Source organism: Chiloscyllium plagiosum, chromosome 18, assembly GCF_004010195.1.
Source record: "Chiloscyllium plagiosum isolate BGI_BamShark_2017 chromosome 18, ASM401019v2, whole genome shotgun sequence".
NCBI lineage: Eukaryota > Metazoa > Chordata > Chondrichthyes > Orectolobiformes > Hemiscylliidae > Chiloscyllium > Chiloscyllium plagiosum.
Genome location: NC_057727.1, coordinates 55,749,206 through 55,766,687, shown reverse-complemented (window position 1 = coordinate 55,766,687; position 17,482 = coordinate 55,749,206). Strand labels below are relative to the sequence as shown.

Here is a 17,482-nt window from a genome sequence, read left to right as displayed (position 1 = left end):
AAAGTATCTCCATACCCAGGATCAATCGAATGAACAATCGAATGAGCTGTCTAATAGATTATGCCTAATAATCACTGCAGTAAATCACATAAGAGAAAATGGCTAACACACAGTATTAAATGTGTACATGTTGCTTATATTTTTAAAATTGCTAAAACACAGAGAATCGAGGCAAAACCATCCTTCCCAGATCACAGTAACGAATTAGTAGCATTTTCCAAAAGTGTCATTCACACAGGAGGTGGCATGAAATTCACAGTCAACCTTCAGGGGAACAACAAGAAATCTTTGCCTTGAGCAACACACACATGCTTAGCTTTGTCTTTTAATGCTGTCAGTTTGCAAGAAAGCGAAGACAAAATTGAATACATTTGTTGCAAGGTTGCTTATACAAACAGGTCACGTCATCAAGGTAATGTGGTGTTTAACTGAAGAAAGATGTCTTCCAAGTCCTGGAAGAGAGAACAACCAATCCTTGAACTTCAAATATGCCAGGCATTAGGATTAATGCAAAGAACTGATGCAGTCACTAAAAAGTAAAACTTAAAATGACAGGTATGTTTGATGATGATAAATTTAAAGACTTGAGTTGCAGCACATGAAAGCAGATCAGCCAACTCAAGTTCGGTCATTTAGCCTACGATAAATCTATCAGGTAAAATGAGAATTAATGTTTGTGATGAGCTAAACATAAGGGAGGAATGTGATGCATTTCAATTAAAAAAAAACAACAAACGAAACTGGTGGGACAAAAGTGTAGTACGAGCATTACAATTGCTGTCAGACCAGATTGTGATCAACCAAGGATTGATCTCAATTTTTAAAAGACATCTATAAACATAGCTGTTAAAAGAAACAATTAGATTGTAGAGAAAGGAATTAAAAGATTATTAAACGTCAAAATCTACTTGGCAGAAGCTGTGGCCACAATAACAAAAGCTTGCATTTATACACAGTCTTGATGAATTCTCTTTTGAAATTTGCTATTAAGTCAGCTCAAAACTTCCCCTTTTCAGACTCCAAAGCTGACTGTGCAAAGCAAAATCAATCTCCCCTCAGGTTCTATTACCACTACATTAAATCTGTCCGTTCTCGTTACGGAAAGCGCAAACACATCCAGCTTGTTTACTCTGACAAGCCTATTAACTTTCTAGGGTCAGGGTCATTTACACGTTTCAGTTGATCCACACTGCAACTCGGACAGCCACCTGAGATAGGGGTGCAGATAACTGGGGATCCCTGCAACATTTTATCAAAATATTAGCAAGCCCCAGGAGGGCAATTTAAAATCTGGGTTTTGAGTTATTTCTGGCAATGCAGTCAAGCGGTTTGAACAGACTAAAAGCTGTCTGTCAAAATTTAATTCAGTCCTTCCTAATGATCTTGCAATGCTCGAGTGCCAGGAGCATATTGCTGGTAGCACACAGTCTTAAAGAAAAGTATTTCCTCTGCTGAACTCCCTCTCCCTCCTTTACATGATATCATGGCTATCTGTTAAAGTGTTGGTATTTCTGAAGAAGCTAGAAAAGAGGTAGACTTTTCTCTATTTTCCAGTCATACAGCACAGAAACAGACCCTTCAGTCTAACCAGTCCATGCCGAACATAATCCCAAACTAAACTTGTCCCACCTGCCTGCTCCTGGCCCATATCCTCCAAACCTTCTCTATTCATGCATCTATACATATGTCTTTTAAATGTTGCAATTGTACCTGCAAGCCACTTCCTCAGAAGTTCATTCCGAGAACCACTCTCCATGTAAAAAAATTGCCTCGTGTTTTTTTTAAGCCTCTCTCCTCTCACCTTCAAAATGTGCCCCCAGTCTTGAAATTCCCCCATCTTAGGGAAAAGTCAACTACTATCAACTCTATCCACACCTCTCATTATTTTATAAACTTCTATCAGATCACCAGTCAACCTCCTACGCTCCAGTGAAAAAAAGTCCCAGGCTATACAGCCTTTCCTTCCAACACAAATCTTTCTGAAACCTTTCCTCACTAACTTCACAATCTCTTACTTTTAGAATAAGTTCAGTGATTTCTTTTTCTGTGTCAAAATTTTATGTTCTTTTTAAAATCCTGAATCTTTGAAGTTTTTCTTGGTTTAAGGTATGTTTCATCCAGTTTAATTTTAATCTTCAAGCTGTTCCTTTTCTCTTCCAGATACAATATTTAATTAGTATTTTCTTTCTCTTGCTTTCTTGGGGCTTACCTTCTTTTTTCCACAACTTAAGCTTTCAATTTAACATTTCTGAAAAGAAATATAGACTCTTTTTCATAGAAGTTTAAACTCGAAATGGAACCAAAATACAGCAGGAACCCTTTTGATTTTAAAGTGAAAGTAATTCCTCCGTGCATGCAAAAAAATGGATTTATTCTGGTTAAAGTGTACTCAAACAACTAAGGACTATTAACTCTCAATACGATGGAATTATGTGCAATCTGAAATAACAAACATTTTCTATGTTGGTGATGGCACATTCTAGCCAACTAAATTCTTCCTCATTTGACAGTTTAGTTTCCAGCAGGAGTAAGGGTTAATAAGTTTGCAGATGGCACCCAAAATTGATGGTATAGCGAATGATGAAGGAGGTTATCTGAGAGTACAACAGGACCTTGATCAGATGGGCCAAATGTCTAATGAATGGCAGATGGAGTCTAATTTCTATAAATGTGAGGTGTAACGTTTTGGTAAGGCAAATCAGGGCAGAATTTAGACACTTAGGGTCCTGGGGAGTGTTGCCAAACAAAGAGACCTTGGGGTGCAGGTACACAGTTCCTTGAAGATGGAGTCACAGGTAGACAGGATAGTGAAGGCAGCATTTGATACACTTGCTGTTATTAGTCAGTGCAGTGAATATAGGAGTTGGGATGTCTTGTTGCAGCTGTACAGGATGTTGGTTAGGCCACTTTTGGAATACTGCATTCAATTCTAGTTTCCTTGCTATAGCAAAGATATTTCTAAACTTGGAAGGGTTCAAAAAAGATGTACAAGGTTTATATTGAATAAGCTGCTGGGTGGAGGCTAGTACAATTATACATCTAAAAGACATCTAAATGGGTACATGAATAGGAAGGGTTTAGAGGGATATGGGCCAAATGCTGGCACATGGGACTATGTTACTTTAGGATATTCGGTAGGCATAGGCAAGTTGAATTGAACAATTTATTTCCATGCTGTACAACTCTATGACTCTAAAAGTACCTTGACAGCAATTAGAGAACCTGAAAATCTTTCTCCATCCCTCAGATGAACCATGAATGCTACCTGCAGTATCAAAACTACTGTCCCAATTGGGAGTAGGTATGTCAGCACAGGACAGTAATTGAACTGGAATCTTCTGGGCTGGAAGGATTAGTATTTGGTACACAACATGTACTTATGGAGGGCGTTTATCATATTTATCTGTCCATCTTTGATTGGAATGGAGGTTCACCGAAAGACACTTAGACAATGTCCGTCTCTTCAAACCTGCAAAATCTTCTTCGCTAACAATGATATGTAAATTTAGAGAGCTGCCACTGCTACAGTCATACTCAGAACAATTACACTCAATGTTCTCAATCAACATGCTTCCTCTGATAAATCAGTACAATTGCATGTTGAACACACCGAGCAGCAGCTCTGAGAGAAACAAAGATGCAGAATGTGCTTTCGATATTGGAATTTACTCTTCACTGCCAAGAGTTGTTGGTAGTAACATAGTTTGCTCAGTCAAAGCCAGAGTCCTGAAATACAAAGGTTGCAGACTTAGCCTTGTCAAGTTGCAAATTTAGCAATACCAGGAAGAAACTTACTTTGCATTATGTCTGACAATCTCTATATCCAAATATCTTTAATTCATCACTATTATAGCATGTATACCAAGGGTACAAAGGTCTCAAACTTCATCTTTTCCTGGGACTGTTTGAAGTATGTCATTCTACTTGAAGCATGTCTCTCCTCTGTTGTAATCTAATTGTCCAATGTTAGCACAGACACTTATGTGCCTCTAAATGTAATGGTTGCACTATTAGTTACCTGCAATGTATCTATTGGATTCTTCAATACCATGCCAGTTTCTAACGCAACAAGAGGTAACGTAAGGATTGGCGCATCATCTAAAACCATCCTGCTAGAGGCAAACTCACACGAAGTCGATCTAGTTTTTACTAAACTAAATGTTATCGAACACCAATCATCTGATTAGTTTCTCTGGCTTTATCAGTGTCTGTCACCTCTATTATTCATAGACTGTGGCTGCAGGCCACAATATATAAAAGATATATTACAACAGCTTGCCACATGCAATTCAATAGTATGTCTCAGCTCAACCATCTCTGTTCTTGAGAGCAATGCCATGAAAACCCATTAGTTCCAATCTACACAAAAATTGGTTAAGTATTAACAATTCTCCACTTAGTCAAAATACCCCCTCTAAAGCAATGTTGCATAAAAAATTAAGATGGCCCAAGGCCAACTAATGGGGGCAGATAATAAATACCAGCTTCACCCTCATGCTGAAAATCTCATGTTGCTCCTTTATGAATGAATATAGAGAATTAATGTGTTGTGCTAGAAGCACAGACATATTAGAAGAGAGCTATTTATTTATTAAATTGAATGACATTAGCATGTGAGTTATATTGAACATGGTAAGGTTTTGGAATTATGCCAGGAAGGGTGTACAGTAATTGAATCAGTTTTCAATTGATTTTCTGATTAAACAACCGAGATAAGGTGAATAATGCAAGAGATGTGGGAAGGAGCCATTTCTCTTTTAAAATGGGATGGGGAGATTTTTAAAGGGTTGCAATAAATTTTATGCTTTCTCCCTGTCCCCAGATTGCAAACGAGAAGCCAGCTTTTTTTTTTAAATTGTGAAGATAGATCTTTCAGAATTTTTTTTTTACATTGAATTAGAATCTCAGCCGCAAAACCACAAAGACTTCCCCCGTGCCCCACTATCACCCCCCCCCCAAAAAAAAAGTTAAGAAATGAAAGGAACACCAGCATTGTATTTCAGGAGACAACGTCTTCCTCTGTACGAAAACATTGCCACTAAGAAAGGATGTTTCAAACAGATTAGATTAGATTACTTACAGTGTGGAAACAGGCCCTTTGGCCCCACAAGTCCACACCGACCCTCCGAAGAGTAACCCACCCAGACCCATTCCCCTACATTTACCCCTTCACCTAACACTACGGGCAATTTAGCGTGGCCAATTCACCTAACCTGCACATTTTTTTTGGACTGTGGGAGGAAACCAGAGCACCGGAGGAAACACACGCAGACACGGGGGAGAATGTGCAAACTCCACACAGACAGTTACCTGAGGCGGGAATTGAACCCGGGTCTCTGGCACTGTGAGGCAGCAGTGCTAACCACTGTGCCACCATGCCGCCTGTATGAAGAAAAGATATTTATTTAGTGCCAAAATCTTACCATATTCCAAAATGTTTTGCAAGCAACGTAGGTAACATTGCAATTGTCATATTGAAACATGGTAACCAACTTATGCATAGGTTCCTCAAAACAGCAGTGAGATAAGCATTTTCTTGTTTAGTTGAAGGTCAAATATTCATCAGAATATCCCTAGGAGAACTATCCTGCTTTTCATGCATAATACCATGAGATTTTTATATCCACCTGAGAGAGAAGTTGGGGTCTCAAGTCTATAGGCTCATTGAAAGTTAGCATTTCAATCGTACAATACTCTCTCAGTGCACTGAAGTGTTAGTCTGGGTGTAGTGTTCAGGTAACTGAAATCAGCCTCAATGGACAGCTTTCAGAATCAAAGGTGAGTGTTCAACTATGGTCATCACACAAAGCTACGTGATATTGAAATAGAAATTGGATCGATTTGGACTGCTACATGCTGTTCCATAAATCCTATACAGTCCCAGAGCAAGACCAGATGATTAATAAGATCAGTTATCAATAAAAATTCAAACTTCCATACAGCGCAGATAGCATGTTGTTACAAACCTTCAGCGTTCGACGAGATGAAACTAAATGGAATCGAAATTATTCTATTTTAAAGTAACTCTCGCAGGGAAAGCAGAATTTAGTGCTGCTAACATGGGTCTCACCATCAGTTGGAAAACTGATCAAGAGTTTTGTGTCCTCCATCAGGACACAATGAAATGAAATTCCCACCAGGCACTTAGTTGGCCAGCACTGGACCTTTCACAGATGGAAATCCTCCTACCCCATCCACCACATCCAACAACTTTCTTAGAGCTGCTGGCAAATCAGAACTCTCCACTGCCTGTCAGGGCCACCAGCAGTTGGGGCTGCTGCTGGCAATGCATCCACCAAAGGCTTAGGGTCAACAAAAGGCCTGGATGATAAATGATTAAGAGAGATGGATGGACAATGAGGACAGGGATGTAACTGGCTTGGGGACAGGGCAGGGAGCCTTTGGAGGAGAAAGCAGGAATTGGCTTTCATTGGTGTTTTTCAATGTACGTGCAACTAAGCCCTCTCCACGCCATACCCCTGATTTCCACCCAGATATGTCTACAAACAAACCTGACTGAATTGACTTTCAAGCTCGCTGATAGGTGAAACCTGAAGGGCTTATGACCAAAATATCGATTCTCCTGCTCCTCAGATCTGCCCGATCGGCTGTGCTTTTTCCAGTGCCACACTTTTTGACTCTGACTCTCCAGCATCTGCAGTTCTCACTTTCATCAAGCTGTGCGTGGATCCCCGGTACACAAATACCAAGTGCCACTACATACTGAGGTTCTACCTGTCCCCGGTGTTGTAAAGGATGGGCCTGGCCTCGCTGCCGTGGAACGCTCTGAGTAGTTGGACCGTTCCGTATCACCTGTCCTTTGTGGAGAAGTTTATGAAGAAAAACACTTTTGACCACAAGTCCATCAGGAAGTGGTCAGCACCTAGTGTCCTTGAGACCCTTCAGAAAAAGGAGAGGGCAGATCCTATCGAGCAGTTCCCTGAGCAGACTGTCAAAGCCATTTGGCAGAATGCCTCATCGCCAGAACTTTCCAACAAGCACCAAGACATGGCTTGGCTGGTGGTGAGAAGGGCTCTGCTTGTGAGATCCTTTATGCACACCCAGACACTCTGCCGTACCGCACGCTGCCCTCGAAGCAGCTGCGGGGGGGGACGAGACTGTCACAGACCTCCTTCTGGAATGTGCCTACGCAGAGGAAGTCTGGAGAGGATTGCAGTGGTGTTTGTTGAGGTTCGTCCCGAGCAGCGCCGTGACGCAGGACTCCGTGCTCTACGGCCTGTTCCCCAGGANNNCGAAGCAGCTGCGGGGGGGACGAGACTGTCACAGACCTCCTTCTGGAATGTGCCTACGCAGAAGAAGTCTGGAGAGGATTGCAGTGGTGTTTGTTGAGGTACGTCCCGAGCAGCGCCGTGACGCGGGACTCTGTGCTCTACGGCCTGTTTCCGGGACGCACACCGAGACGAACATCAACTGTGCCTGGAGGATCATCAACTCAGTGAAGGACACTCTCTGGGCGGTCCGAAACCTGTTGATCTTCCAGCTGAAGGAGTTGACCTCGACTGAGTGTTGCAGACTGGCACATTCCAAGGTCCAGGACTGTGTGTTGAGGGACGCGCTGAAGCTTGGGGCAGCTGCCGCCAAGGTGCAGTGGGGAAAGACCACCGTGTAACATCTGCCTGCCCAAGAAGAACAGGGGGCCCATGCAGTCATTTGGGCTCCGCTGACGCCTCAGCTCAATATATGGACATATGATTGATAAACATACAGACCTGTATATACAAATGATCAATTCTGATCTCTGTAGGCAAGAATTTGAATGTTTACGTATGTATGGCATGACCAACTGTACAGACCATCAAAATATTTTATGAATAAAGTATATTTTTGAAATTTAAAAAAATCTGTAATTCTCACTTTCCTCTGGGAATACCTGCATACCCCAGACATAAGAGGGCAGAGGCAGCAAGGCACCAGGATCACAACTGTGCAACCTGCTGCTCAATTAAATGCACACTCCATGCTGTGAAGGGGACTACGTTTCACCCAGAGTCCACACTCCTGCCTGATCATCAGAACACTTGACACTGCTTTTAGTGAATCCTGTAATAGACAGGCAGGAGGCTGGAAGAATGCAGCAAGCCAGGCAGCATCAGCAAGTGGAGAAGTCGACGTTACAGGTGTAACCCTTCTTCAGTCCTGAAACATCAATGTCTTCACCTCCTGATGCTGCGTGGCTTGCTGTGTTCTTCCAGCCTCCTGCCTGCCTACTTTGGATTCCAGCATCTGCAGTTTATTTTGTCTCGATAGTGAACCCTGTGACAATGAAGGTGAGAAGTCTTCTTTACTAATTCTACACCCTGATGTACATTTAAAATTTCAGCACTGAATGCTGCATGTAACTCTCCTTGCAGGAGTTCAATAATATGATTTTGTAGATTACAGAAATTGGAGATTATCTAACAGGCATGGCTTAGCATCTCATGATCTTGCTAAGCAGGAGGATTAAACCCAACTACACAATTCCCAGGACAGAGAGCACACAATTTTATGGTTTAAATATAGTTTGCTCAGTGATACGAATTAAATATCACCCAAAGTTCAGAATGTACTTCTTTTCTCACACAAAACGATGGAGAAGCTGTATGGTGTCACTGTAAAGGTGCATTGATCAGATGTAGTCGATTATTTTACTAGTTAGACATTGTGATATTGAATGAAATATGATATGAATATGCTTATATGATACATGCACAAATTTACACCTTTAATCAACTGGCAAAATGTTTGGTACAGCAGAAATAAAAATGATGAGCTGTTTTTCTGTAGCTAATTCCAACAATAGAAATATAATTTTGAAACCATTTTTATTCATTTGATCATGTTTTCCTGCCGGCCGCTCTGGAATGACAGTAAATATCAGGATCACAACATCTGTAGAAATTTGCTAAATATCGAGCAACTTATATTGTACCCAGTTTGCAACTTGTTTCGTAAAAATAAATTGGGGCTTAACCATGTATCACAGCCCATGCTGCACTATTATAGATTCAGATTGGTTCCCAATGCGAAACATTTAGAGTGGGTCTTTACTTTTGAACAAAGTCCCATGGGTTAACCAGGCAAAATTTGACAATGGGCTAAAGGAGGGGTCAGGGCAGATGACCAAAAGCTGGTCAAAGAGGTAATATAAGGATTGTGACAAAGAGGAAAATACAGAGATTCCACTAAAAATCAACACATTTACCAAAATTCTCTCTTTAAGATTTTTTTTACTGAATTCCACTTTGTGGTGCTGCCCCTTTGGAATTATTATTGCTTTTTTTTGAGATAGGCAGATAAAATAAATTTTGCAGCTTTGGAACCTGACATTAAAAGGTTCAAAGTGATAGCGATTTTTGAGCAGATTTGTAGCTGAGGTTGATGATAAGTATGTAAGATAGCTCACTGAGCTTGAAGGTTTGTTTTCAGATGTTTCATCACTATCACTAGGTAACACCAACAGTGAGAGTCTCTCTGGTAAAGCGCTGGTGGCAGGTCTTGGTTTCTTAAGGTGGGTGATGTCATTTCCGGTTCTTTTTTCAAGGGAAAGTAGATAGGATCTATGTCGATGAGTTTATTGATGGAGTTCTGGTTAAAATGCCATGCCTCTAAGAATTCTCGTGAGTGTCTTTGTTTTGCTTGTCCGAGGATGTGTGTGTTGTCCCAGTCAAAGTGGTGTCTGTATGTATAGAAATTAGTGACAGTATGTCATGTATTTTGGTAGCCAGTTGGTGTTCATGTATCCTGGTGGTAAGTTTCCTGCTAGTTTGTCTGATGTAGTGTTTTTTTACAGTTCTTGCATGGTATCTTGTAAATGACCAAAAATGACAAGCTGGTGGTGTCTATTCGATCCTTTAGGTTCATTAGTCGCTATTTAAGTGTGTTGGTAAGTTTGTGGGCTATGATGCCACGTGGTCCGAGTAGTCTGGAAGTCATTACTGATAAGTCTTTGATGTAAAGTAATGTGGCTATAGATTTTGGTTGCGTTGTGTCTGCTTGTTTGGGTTTGTTTCTGAGGAATCAGTGAATTGTGTTTACAGGTTCAATGTGAATTAAGCTTGGCTACAAGTACAGAACAATTTTGATGATACTGAAAAATTGATGTGTGTTATCTCAGCTGAGGAAGAGTTGGCACAGAAAATATATGTGGATCAGCAATACATCAAGAGAGATTTAACCAATGTCATGAGCAAAAAAAGAAGACCTTTACATCTTGACCTTTTACTCAGACATGATCAGTCCAAAGAAGTGTCAGACTGGGCTTGAAACGATAGCCTGGGTCTCTCTCCACTGATTCTGTGAATCCTGCTGAGTTTCTCCAGCACTTGCTGTTTTTATACCTGACCAAGGTAATCAGTTGGCACCCAATGCAAAAGCTGGAAAATGTCTCTCACAATTACAGGACTTAGCTACAAGTTATTGACAAAACTCTTTTGTCATCTCCAGACTTATTAAACTCCTGTAAAGTCCCTTGAGATGTTTGCCTACATTGAAGGTCATCAGTCTCAATCCATTCATAGAAACTTTGATGGCTCTTTCGCAGAGCTTCCCATTTAATCCCAACACCACACTGCCTCCCCATTGTCTTATAAATATTTGCTTCAATTATTTAACCAGTTCTCTTTTGAAGGTTACTGCTGAATTTACCAGTAACACCCTGTCAGATAGTGTTCCAAATAATAACAACTCATTATGGAAAGCAAAAAGATTCCGCAGGTCCTCTCTGGCTTATTTGTAAAACAGCTTGGGTTGAATTTTACCAAATATCAGCTTTCGACATCTGGGAGTTTCATGGAGGATTTCTCACCGTGAGCCTAGTGCATTTTCACAAACATTACGAAGTGAACAACACACAACGTACAATTCCATGGTAACACTGGTGTTATTTTGCACTACCAATATGGATGAGCTGGAAGATTCACTCCCTCCTGAAGTTCAGGTTTGAGGCTTTCAACTTGGGCCATTATGACCCATACAGGAAATCTAAGGCTGTCAGAGATGCCAAGAGGCAATACTAAATTAAGCTTGAGACTGAGATAAACCACATGGATATCATTTGTGGCAAGGCTAACATGACATAACGAGCAACAAAGTGAAGTCAAACCAAATCATGGGTAACCATACACTTCTACCTAATGAGCTCAATGCATTCTATGCTTGCTTTGAACAGAAGGGCAATGAAACAATGTCACCTATGGCAACAGTTTGAGATGCACCGGTAACCACAGTCACTGCCGTAGGCATTAGATTGGCCTTCTTGAGAGTGAACTGATGGAAAGTGAACGGCTGGAATGGAGTGCCCAGCCATGCACTCCGATCCTGTACAGACCAGCTGCCGGGAGTATTTGCTGACATCTTTAACCTCTCCTTACGATAATCTGAAGTCCTCACCTACTTCAAGTAGACCAATATCATAAAGAAAAATCATGCCTCGTGCCTTAATGACCAGCATCCGGTGTCTCTGATCTCCACAATTATGAAGTACTTCGAGAGGTTCAACTCCAGCCTCCCAGATTGCCTTGGTCCTTTACAATTTGCCTATTGATGGCAGATACCATCTCCTTATATTATGCACTGGGACATCTGGATAACAAGGACATCTATGTCAGGACCCCACTTATTGACTGCAGCTCTGTCTTCAACACCATAATTTCATACAAACTCATCTCTAAACTCCGAGTCCTACGTCTTGGCATCCCTCTCTGCAACTGGATCCTTGCCTTCCTGACCCATAGATCGCAATCAGTAAGAATTGGCAACAACATAATCCTAAATACCGGTGTCCCACAGGCTGTATACTCAGCCCCCTACTACATCCCTGATACACTCGTGACTGTATGGCCAAATTCCGCCCCAAATCCTTTTGCAAGTTTGATGGCGACATCACCATTGGAGGTTGGATCTCAAATAACAACGAGACAAAGTACAGGAAACAGATTGAGTGCATATTGTCATGGTATCAAGACAACAATCTCTCCAAGATTAGCAAAATGAAGGAGCTGGTCATTGACTTCAGGAAGCGGAGTAAAGGGCACGCCCCTGTCTACATCAATAGAGCTGAGGTGGATATGTTCTGGAGCATCAAGTTCCTGGGAGTGATGATCACCAACAATCTGCACTGGTCTATCCAAGTTGGCGTGACAGTCAAGAAAGCACAACAACACCTCTACTTCCTCAGGAGGCTAAGGAAATTCAGTGTGGCCAGAAAGACTCTAACCAATTTTTATAGATGTACCAGAGAGTGCACCCTGTCTGGATGCATCACAGCGTGGTATGGCAGCTGCTGTTCCCAAGATCGCAAGAAATTACACAGTCATGAACACAGCCCAGTCCATCCCACAAACCAGCCTTCCGTCCATTGACTCCATGTCCACTTTATGCTACCTTGAGAAACCAGCCAACATAATTGAAGACCCCCTCCCACTCCAGTTATACTCTCTTCCACCCTCTTCCATTAGGCAGAAGGCATAAAAGTTTGAATACACATAAAAACAGATTCAAGAACAGCTTCTTCCCTGCTGTTATTAGACTCTTGAATGGAATTCTCAAATGTTAATGCAATCTCTCTCTGTTTCTCTGTGCACCATCTCTGTGGCTGTGACACTGTACTCTGCACACTGATCTGCGAGCCTGATGCACATTATAGGGTATGATCTACTTGTACAGCACTCAAAACAATTTTTCTCGGTGTATCTCAGTACATGTGACAACAAGCCACTCAAATCAAAATCAAAATAAATCAAATAGTTGGCTCTCACCAGTGTTGGGACCTTCTACACTGTGGGCCCCATGTTAAAACTACAACTGGGCACACTGTCCCAAACATTGCCAGGCTGGTCTGAAATAGCTGCCCCGGTCAGTGCAGTGTCCACCAGCTGGGAGACTGTGCCGCAATAAGGGAAAAAAAACATGACCTTCAGTTCTCTCAACTCTGCCATTGTATTTCTCTGCCACCAAGGCTCATGGTCTGCCATTTTCAATATTGCATGGAGCATCTTCCTTTAATGGCCCTCAGCTACCCCATTCCAAAAAGACCACAATGAAGGCCAGGCCTGAAAAAGACCTGCTCAGGATTTAGCATTGTCTATATTCTTTCCATTATCTGGAAAAATAGCAACCTCTGTATAAATAAGGCAGAGGAAATGTAGAGTAATAGGGTGGGGGAAAGGGCCTGGGTGGCACTCTTCGGCAACCGGTGTGGACTTGTTGGGCCAAATGGCCTGTTTCCAGTGTAGGGATTCTGTGAAAATCTATGAATTCACTCCCCACACATACATCGTCTCATAGTCTTATGCTCCATCACACTCACACACACACTTTACCAAGCATGCGCGCACACCCACAAACACACACATACTCTCTGAAGCGCACTCACACATTCTCTCTCATGCACGCACACACACACACAAGTCTGGGGTGAATTTTCATTTGCAGAATTATATTTGCTGATACATTCTATTTTGTTCAAAAAGCGCACAGCCTGCAAGCTTTCAATCCATGTAACACTTTATAGATTCCTACTTTGGAAATAGAACCAGTCTGACTCAAGATTGGGTTACAGGCAGACTCTAACCTCACACCTTTAATGCATTGTCTAAGCTGAGATGTCACTTGCTTTCAAATAAACCTTAAGTTATCTAGAGAATGTGACTTAAAATAAGTTCTGGGATTTACATATTAATGAACCAAAACCTGGAACCCATTCTAAAAGATGAAAGACTTAACAGCAATCTAGGTTTGTTCAATATATCGTTTCAGTTGCATGACCCTGTGGTTTTTTTGCTGTAAATTTTGTGTCTTATGATCCTATTCCACAGCTATCTGATGAAGGAGCAGCTCCTAAAGCTAGTGCTTCCAAATAAACCTGTTGGACTATAACCTGGTGTTGTGTGATTTTTAACTTTGTCCACCTGAGTCCGACACCGGCTCCTCCACATCATTGTCCATATTGTTCAGGGGCTGGAAAATCCCTTCTCTTAAAATAATATTGTTTTATTATTGACCTTTCTGCCATCGGAAATAATTTATTTGCTTTACAGCCGCTCATGTTTTTGACCTTTCCATCAAAACCCCTCTCAATCTTCTCTACGGAGAATAATTTCAGTTTATTTTGAGTCTTTCCACCATGTGAAGCGAAACACTTGGTGCATGACTCCCCAGTGCAGTACAGAGGGAGCACTGTGCTGCCAAATGTGTCATATGCAATATTGCCTATGGGACATTAAACAGAGTCCTTGCCTGCTCATCCAGATGGATGTAAAAAAAATTCTAAGGCACTGCTTTGATGTGCAAAGGAATTCTTCCCCATTGCTCAACATCTGCATCACTTAACAAACCTCTGATTATCTGTTCATTAACACACAACTCTTTATGGGATGCTGCTGTGAGCAAATCCTTCGTTCCTACATTCTAACAGTGGTTGCAACATGCAGAGGTTGTGAGAGGTGCTCTGAAAATCATAGTCTTCACGTTAATAAAACTGGAGTTGCTCTTGTAGGTAAAGCATGTCTTGATTTGTTACCTTTCTGACGCATAATATTGCTACTTCTACTGATACACATCTGAGAGCCTGGTAATTAAATAAAGTAGGTTACTTTTGAATAAAACACAAGTGAGTGGCAAATTTCTCTTTCCAAAAAGATACTCAAAGCTTCAGATTTCCTCAAATAAAACTTGAATCTCATATGAAATGTCCCCTAGTTGTATTGATCTTGTGGCCTTGTCCAGTAGTTTTGAAATCAGCTGCCTTGCACCCTGGTTGTCTGAGTCAGGATATCACCGCCATTCTTAAATGGTACCATCTGCTTATCCAAATTACTCTGGCCAAAAAAACCCAGAACAAGTGTCCACGATAATGCTTGGATGTTCCCAGCAGCGACAGTACTGTTACCTAGAGCTGCTAAACAGCAATCCTTCTGAAAAAACAAGTCACTGGGGATAGAGCCTTTATGGAATCATTAATTACAACACATCCTTTGTTCAGTTCTACTTGCTTTAACTGAATATACCAATCACCCATTTAACAGATATTTTAAAAAAAATTTCATCATCTAACACCTCAACGGAGGTGACTTTACAGGTTGTATTTGCAATAGGATCCAAAGTACTCCAGAGAATGCAGTATGAATAATGATTATACTGCAAATGCAGCTCTTGAAATATAATCTCCGCACAGTACCCAGGGAGCCGTACCTCTATTTTAATTGCAACAAATTCTATCAGAGCGGTCACAGATTTGGACCTTTATTGATCCTTCAACACTACTGCAGGCTGCCAACAGCAATTCAGAATGTTTTTACTTCCTGCGGTTGGTTTTGGTTTTCTGTAAAATAAAAGGAATGACCTACATTTCCTCAGCAAGAACAATTACTTCTGGGTCTTTTCCTGAAATTTACTGCTCACTTGCTAAAGAAGAAAGTCATCCTACAGAGAAAGTTAAAGACAGATCTCTCCCCTACTAAGATTCAAAAACATTTGTCAGAAAACAAACAAGCTGGGTTGATTATTCTGACAATATCTGTGGGCCCTTCACTTGAACTTTGCTTTCTTTTCTCAAATTCTCTACAAGCATTGAATGATTTGTTGGAAGCTTTCTGTCATTGTTTGCAAAACCATAGGAGACCGGAGTACATGCAACTACAAAGGGAAAACTGCAGGTAATCTTTCAAATGAGGCACTTTCTGATGTGATATAGCACCAAATAAATATAACCATTATTTAGCTATTGATGCCCAGCCAGCACAATTTATTTTGTCTCTACAACATACTTTAGGCTGAATAAATTCAAATAAATATGCAACTAAGGTTTAAACTGGACCCCAGGCTGTTTAAAAGAAGTTGCTTTTACACAGCCACTTGCTATGATCTAGAATACATTGTCTAAAAAGCGTGGTGGAAACAGATCTAAAAGTCACTGTGCCAAAGGAACACGATGTACTTTTGAACAGGAAAGCATTTGCAAGGTAATGGATTGAAAGCACTTTCAGAACCAGCACAGACACAATAGAGCAAATACCCTTCTGGTATGCTGTATAATTGTATATGCATACAACTGGGATTGGACGTGATGTTTGGGCAGATTAGATTAGATTTCCTACAGTGTGGAAACAGGCCCTTCGGCCCAACCAGTCCACACCAACCCTCCGAAGAGTAACCCACCCAGACCCATTTCCTCCTGACGAATGCACCTAACACTATGTGCAATTTAGAATGGCCAATTCACCTAACCTGCACATCTTTGGATTGTGGGAGGAAACCGGAGCACCCGGAGGAAACCCACGCAGACACGGGGAAAATGTGCAAACTCCACACAGACAGTCACCTGAGGCTGGAATCGAACCTGGGACACCCTGGTGCTGTGAGGCAGCAGTGCTAACCACTCAGCCTCACCATTTGATGTTGAAAGTGGTATCCATGGCACAGAGCCATACCTCTGGGTTAAGTCATTGCAGGTAGTGTACAGGTGAGGGTGTTAGAAATTGTACAATGAATAGCAACCAAAAGCAAACAAAGCAGGCAGATGACTACGTCTGTCAGTGTGTAGTACCAACTTGACATCCTGTTGCCATTTTGAATTCACTGCTTTAGCTAACACTCTTGTTTGAACACGTGTTAGTGCAGGTTGATTTCTTCCGACCTTTGCCTTGATTCTGTAAATGTTTAGTGCTTCCTACAATTGGGTGAAGTTGCAAAAGTATACAGGGAATGTTGTGACTGGTGCTAATGGAGTTTTACTGACTTCAGTTCTTCTAGTCAAACCAGTCGTTCCTAGTCATGAGTGCATTGATACCCATTTCGCCTGGAAGAGCGCAGGTTGGGAGAATAAACAGAGGCCAAACAGAGCAAGACAAGCTCATGAAAGAGGGAGACGGACTCTGCAGGATGCCAAACCGCTCCTAGTTCAGGAAACAATGCTCCAACTAGCACCTGAGTGATGTCCGTGCTCTGGTTAGGACACCCTCATTGAAATCTGTTACCTGCTGTACTCATAGCTACAGCATCAGGGTGTGACAAGAATCACATTGACAATGGGTGACAGGGTGATGAATCTTTCATACCCTCAAAACATTGAGAGATAACTTAATTTTGTTCTCACTCACCATAGAAAAGCAGGCAGAATTAAACATGTGGCGTAGCCAGAATTTCCAGCGTTTCCATACACCATGACACTAACCTCATTCGCACTATCCTGCAGGTGCTTAATGTCATTTTTGCCTCATACCAGAACCCAAAGCAATTCTACACCCTCAATGGCCATCTGGTGTGTGGCCTCACTGTGTATGTCAATGCCTGACATGCTAGCACCCATCATGATGTCTTCATTTAGGCCAACTGCATTTGAGCTTATATAAGGATGTAAAGAGTGGCTAATGCATGACAAAGATGTTTGCTAACAACATGGTTGATGACTCCTAGCGTATGTCTATGGGCAGCAATAATAGCCTTGCTGCCACATAAAAATGATTAAAATCGGCACTAGCAT

General features: G+C 41.5%; 1 protein-coding gene across 7 annotated transcripts in view; it reads right to left on the bottom strand.

Annotated features, from left to right (window-relative positions):
• The window catches only part of LOC122559107 (metabotropic glutamate receptor 7-like), a 736,921-nt gene that overhangs the window by 171,825 nt on the left and 547,614 nt on the right, over positions 1–17,482 (bottom strand). The window contains exon 8 of one of the 7 annotated variants that reach the window (XM_043708409.1): positions 393–452. The exons of the other annotated variants lie outside the window; for them this stretch is intronic. Coding sequence (XP_043564344.1) covers positions 408–452 — 45 coding nt within the window. The 3' untranslated portion in view covers positions 393–407. Of the gene's footprint in view, positions 1–392; positions 453–17,482 lie in introns of those variants that run through there. 7 annotated transcript variants of the gene reach the window in all.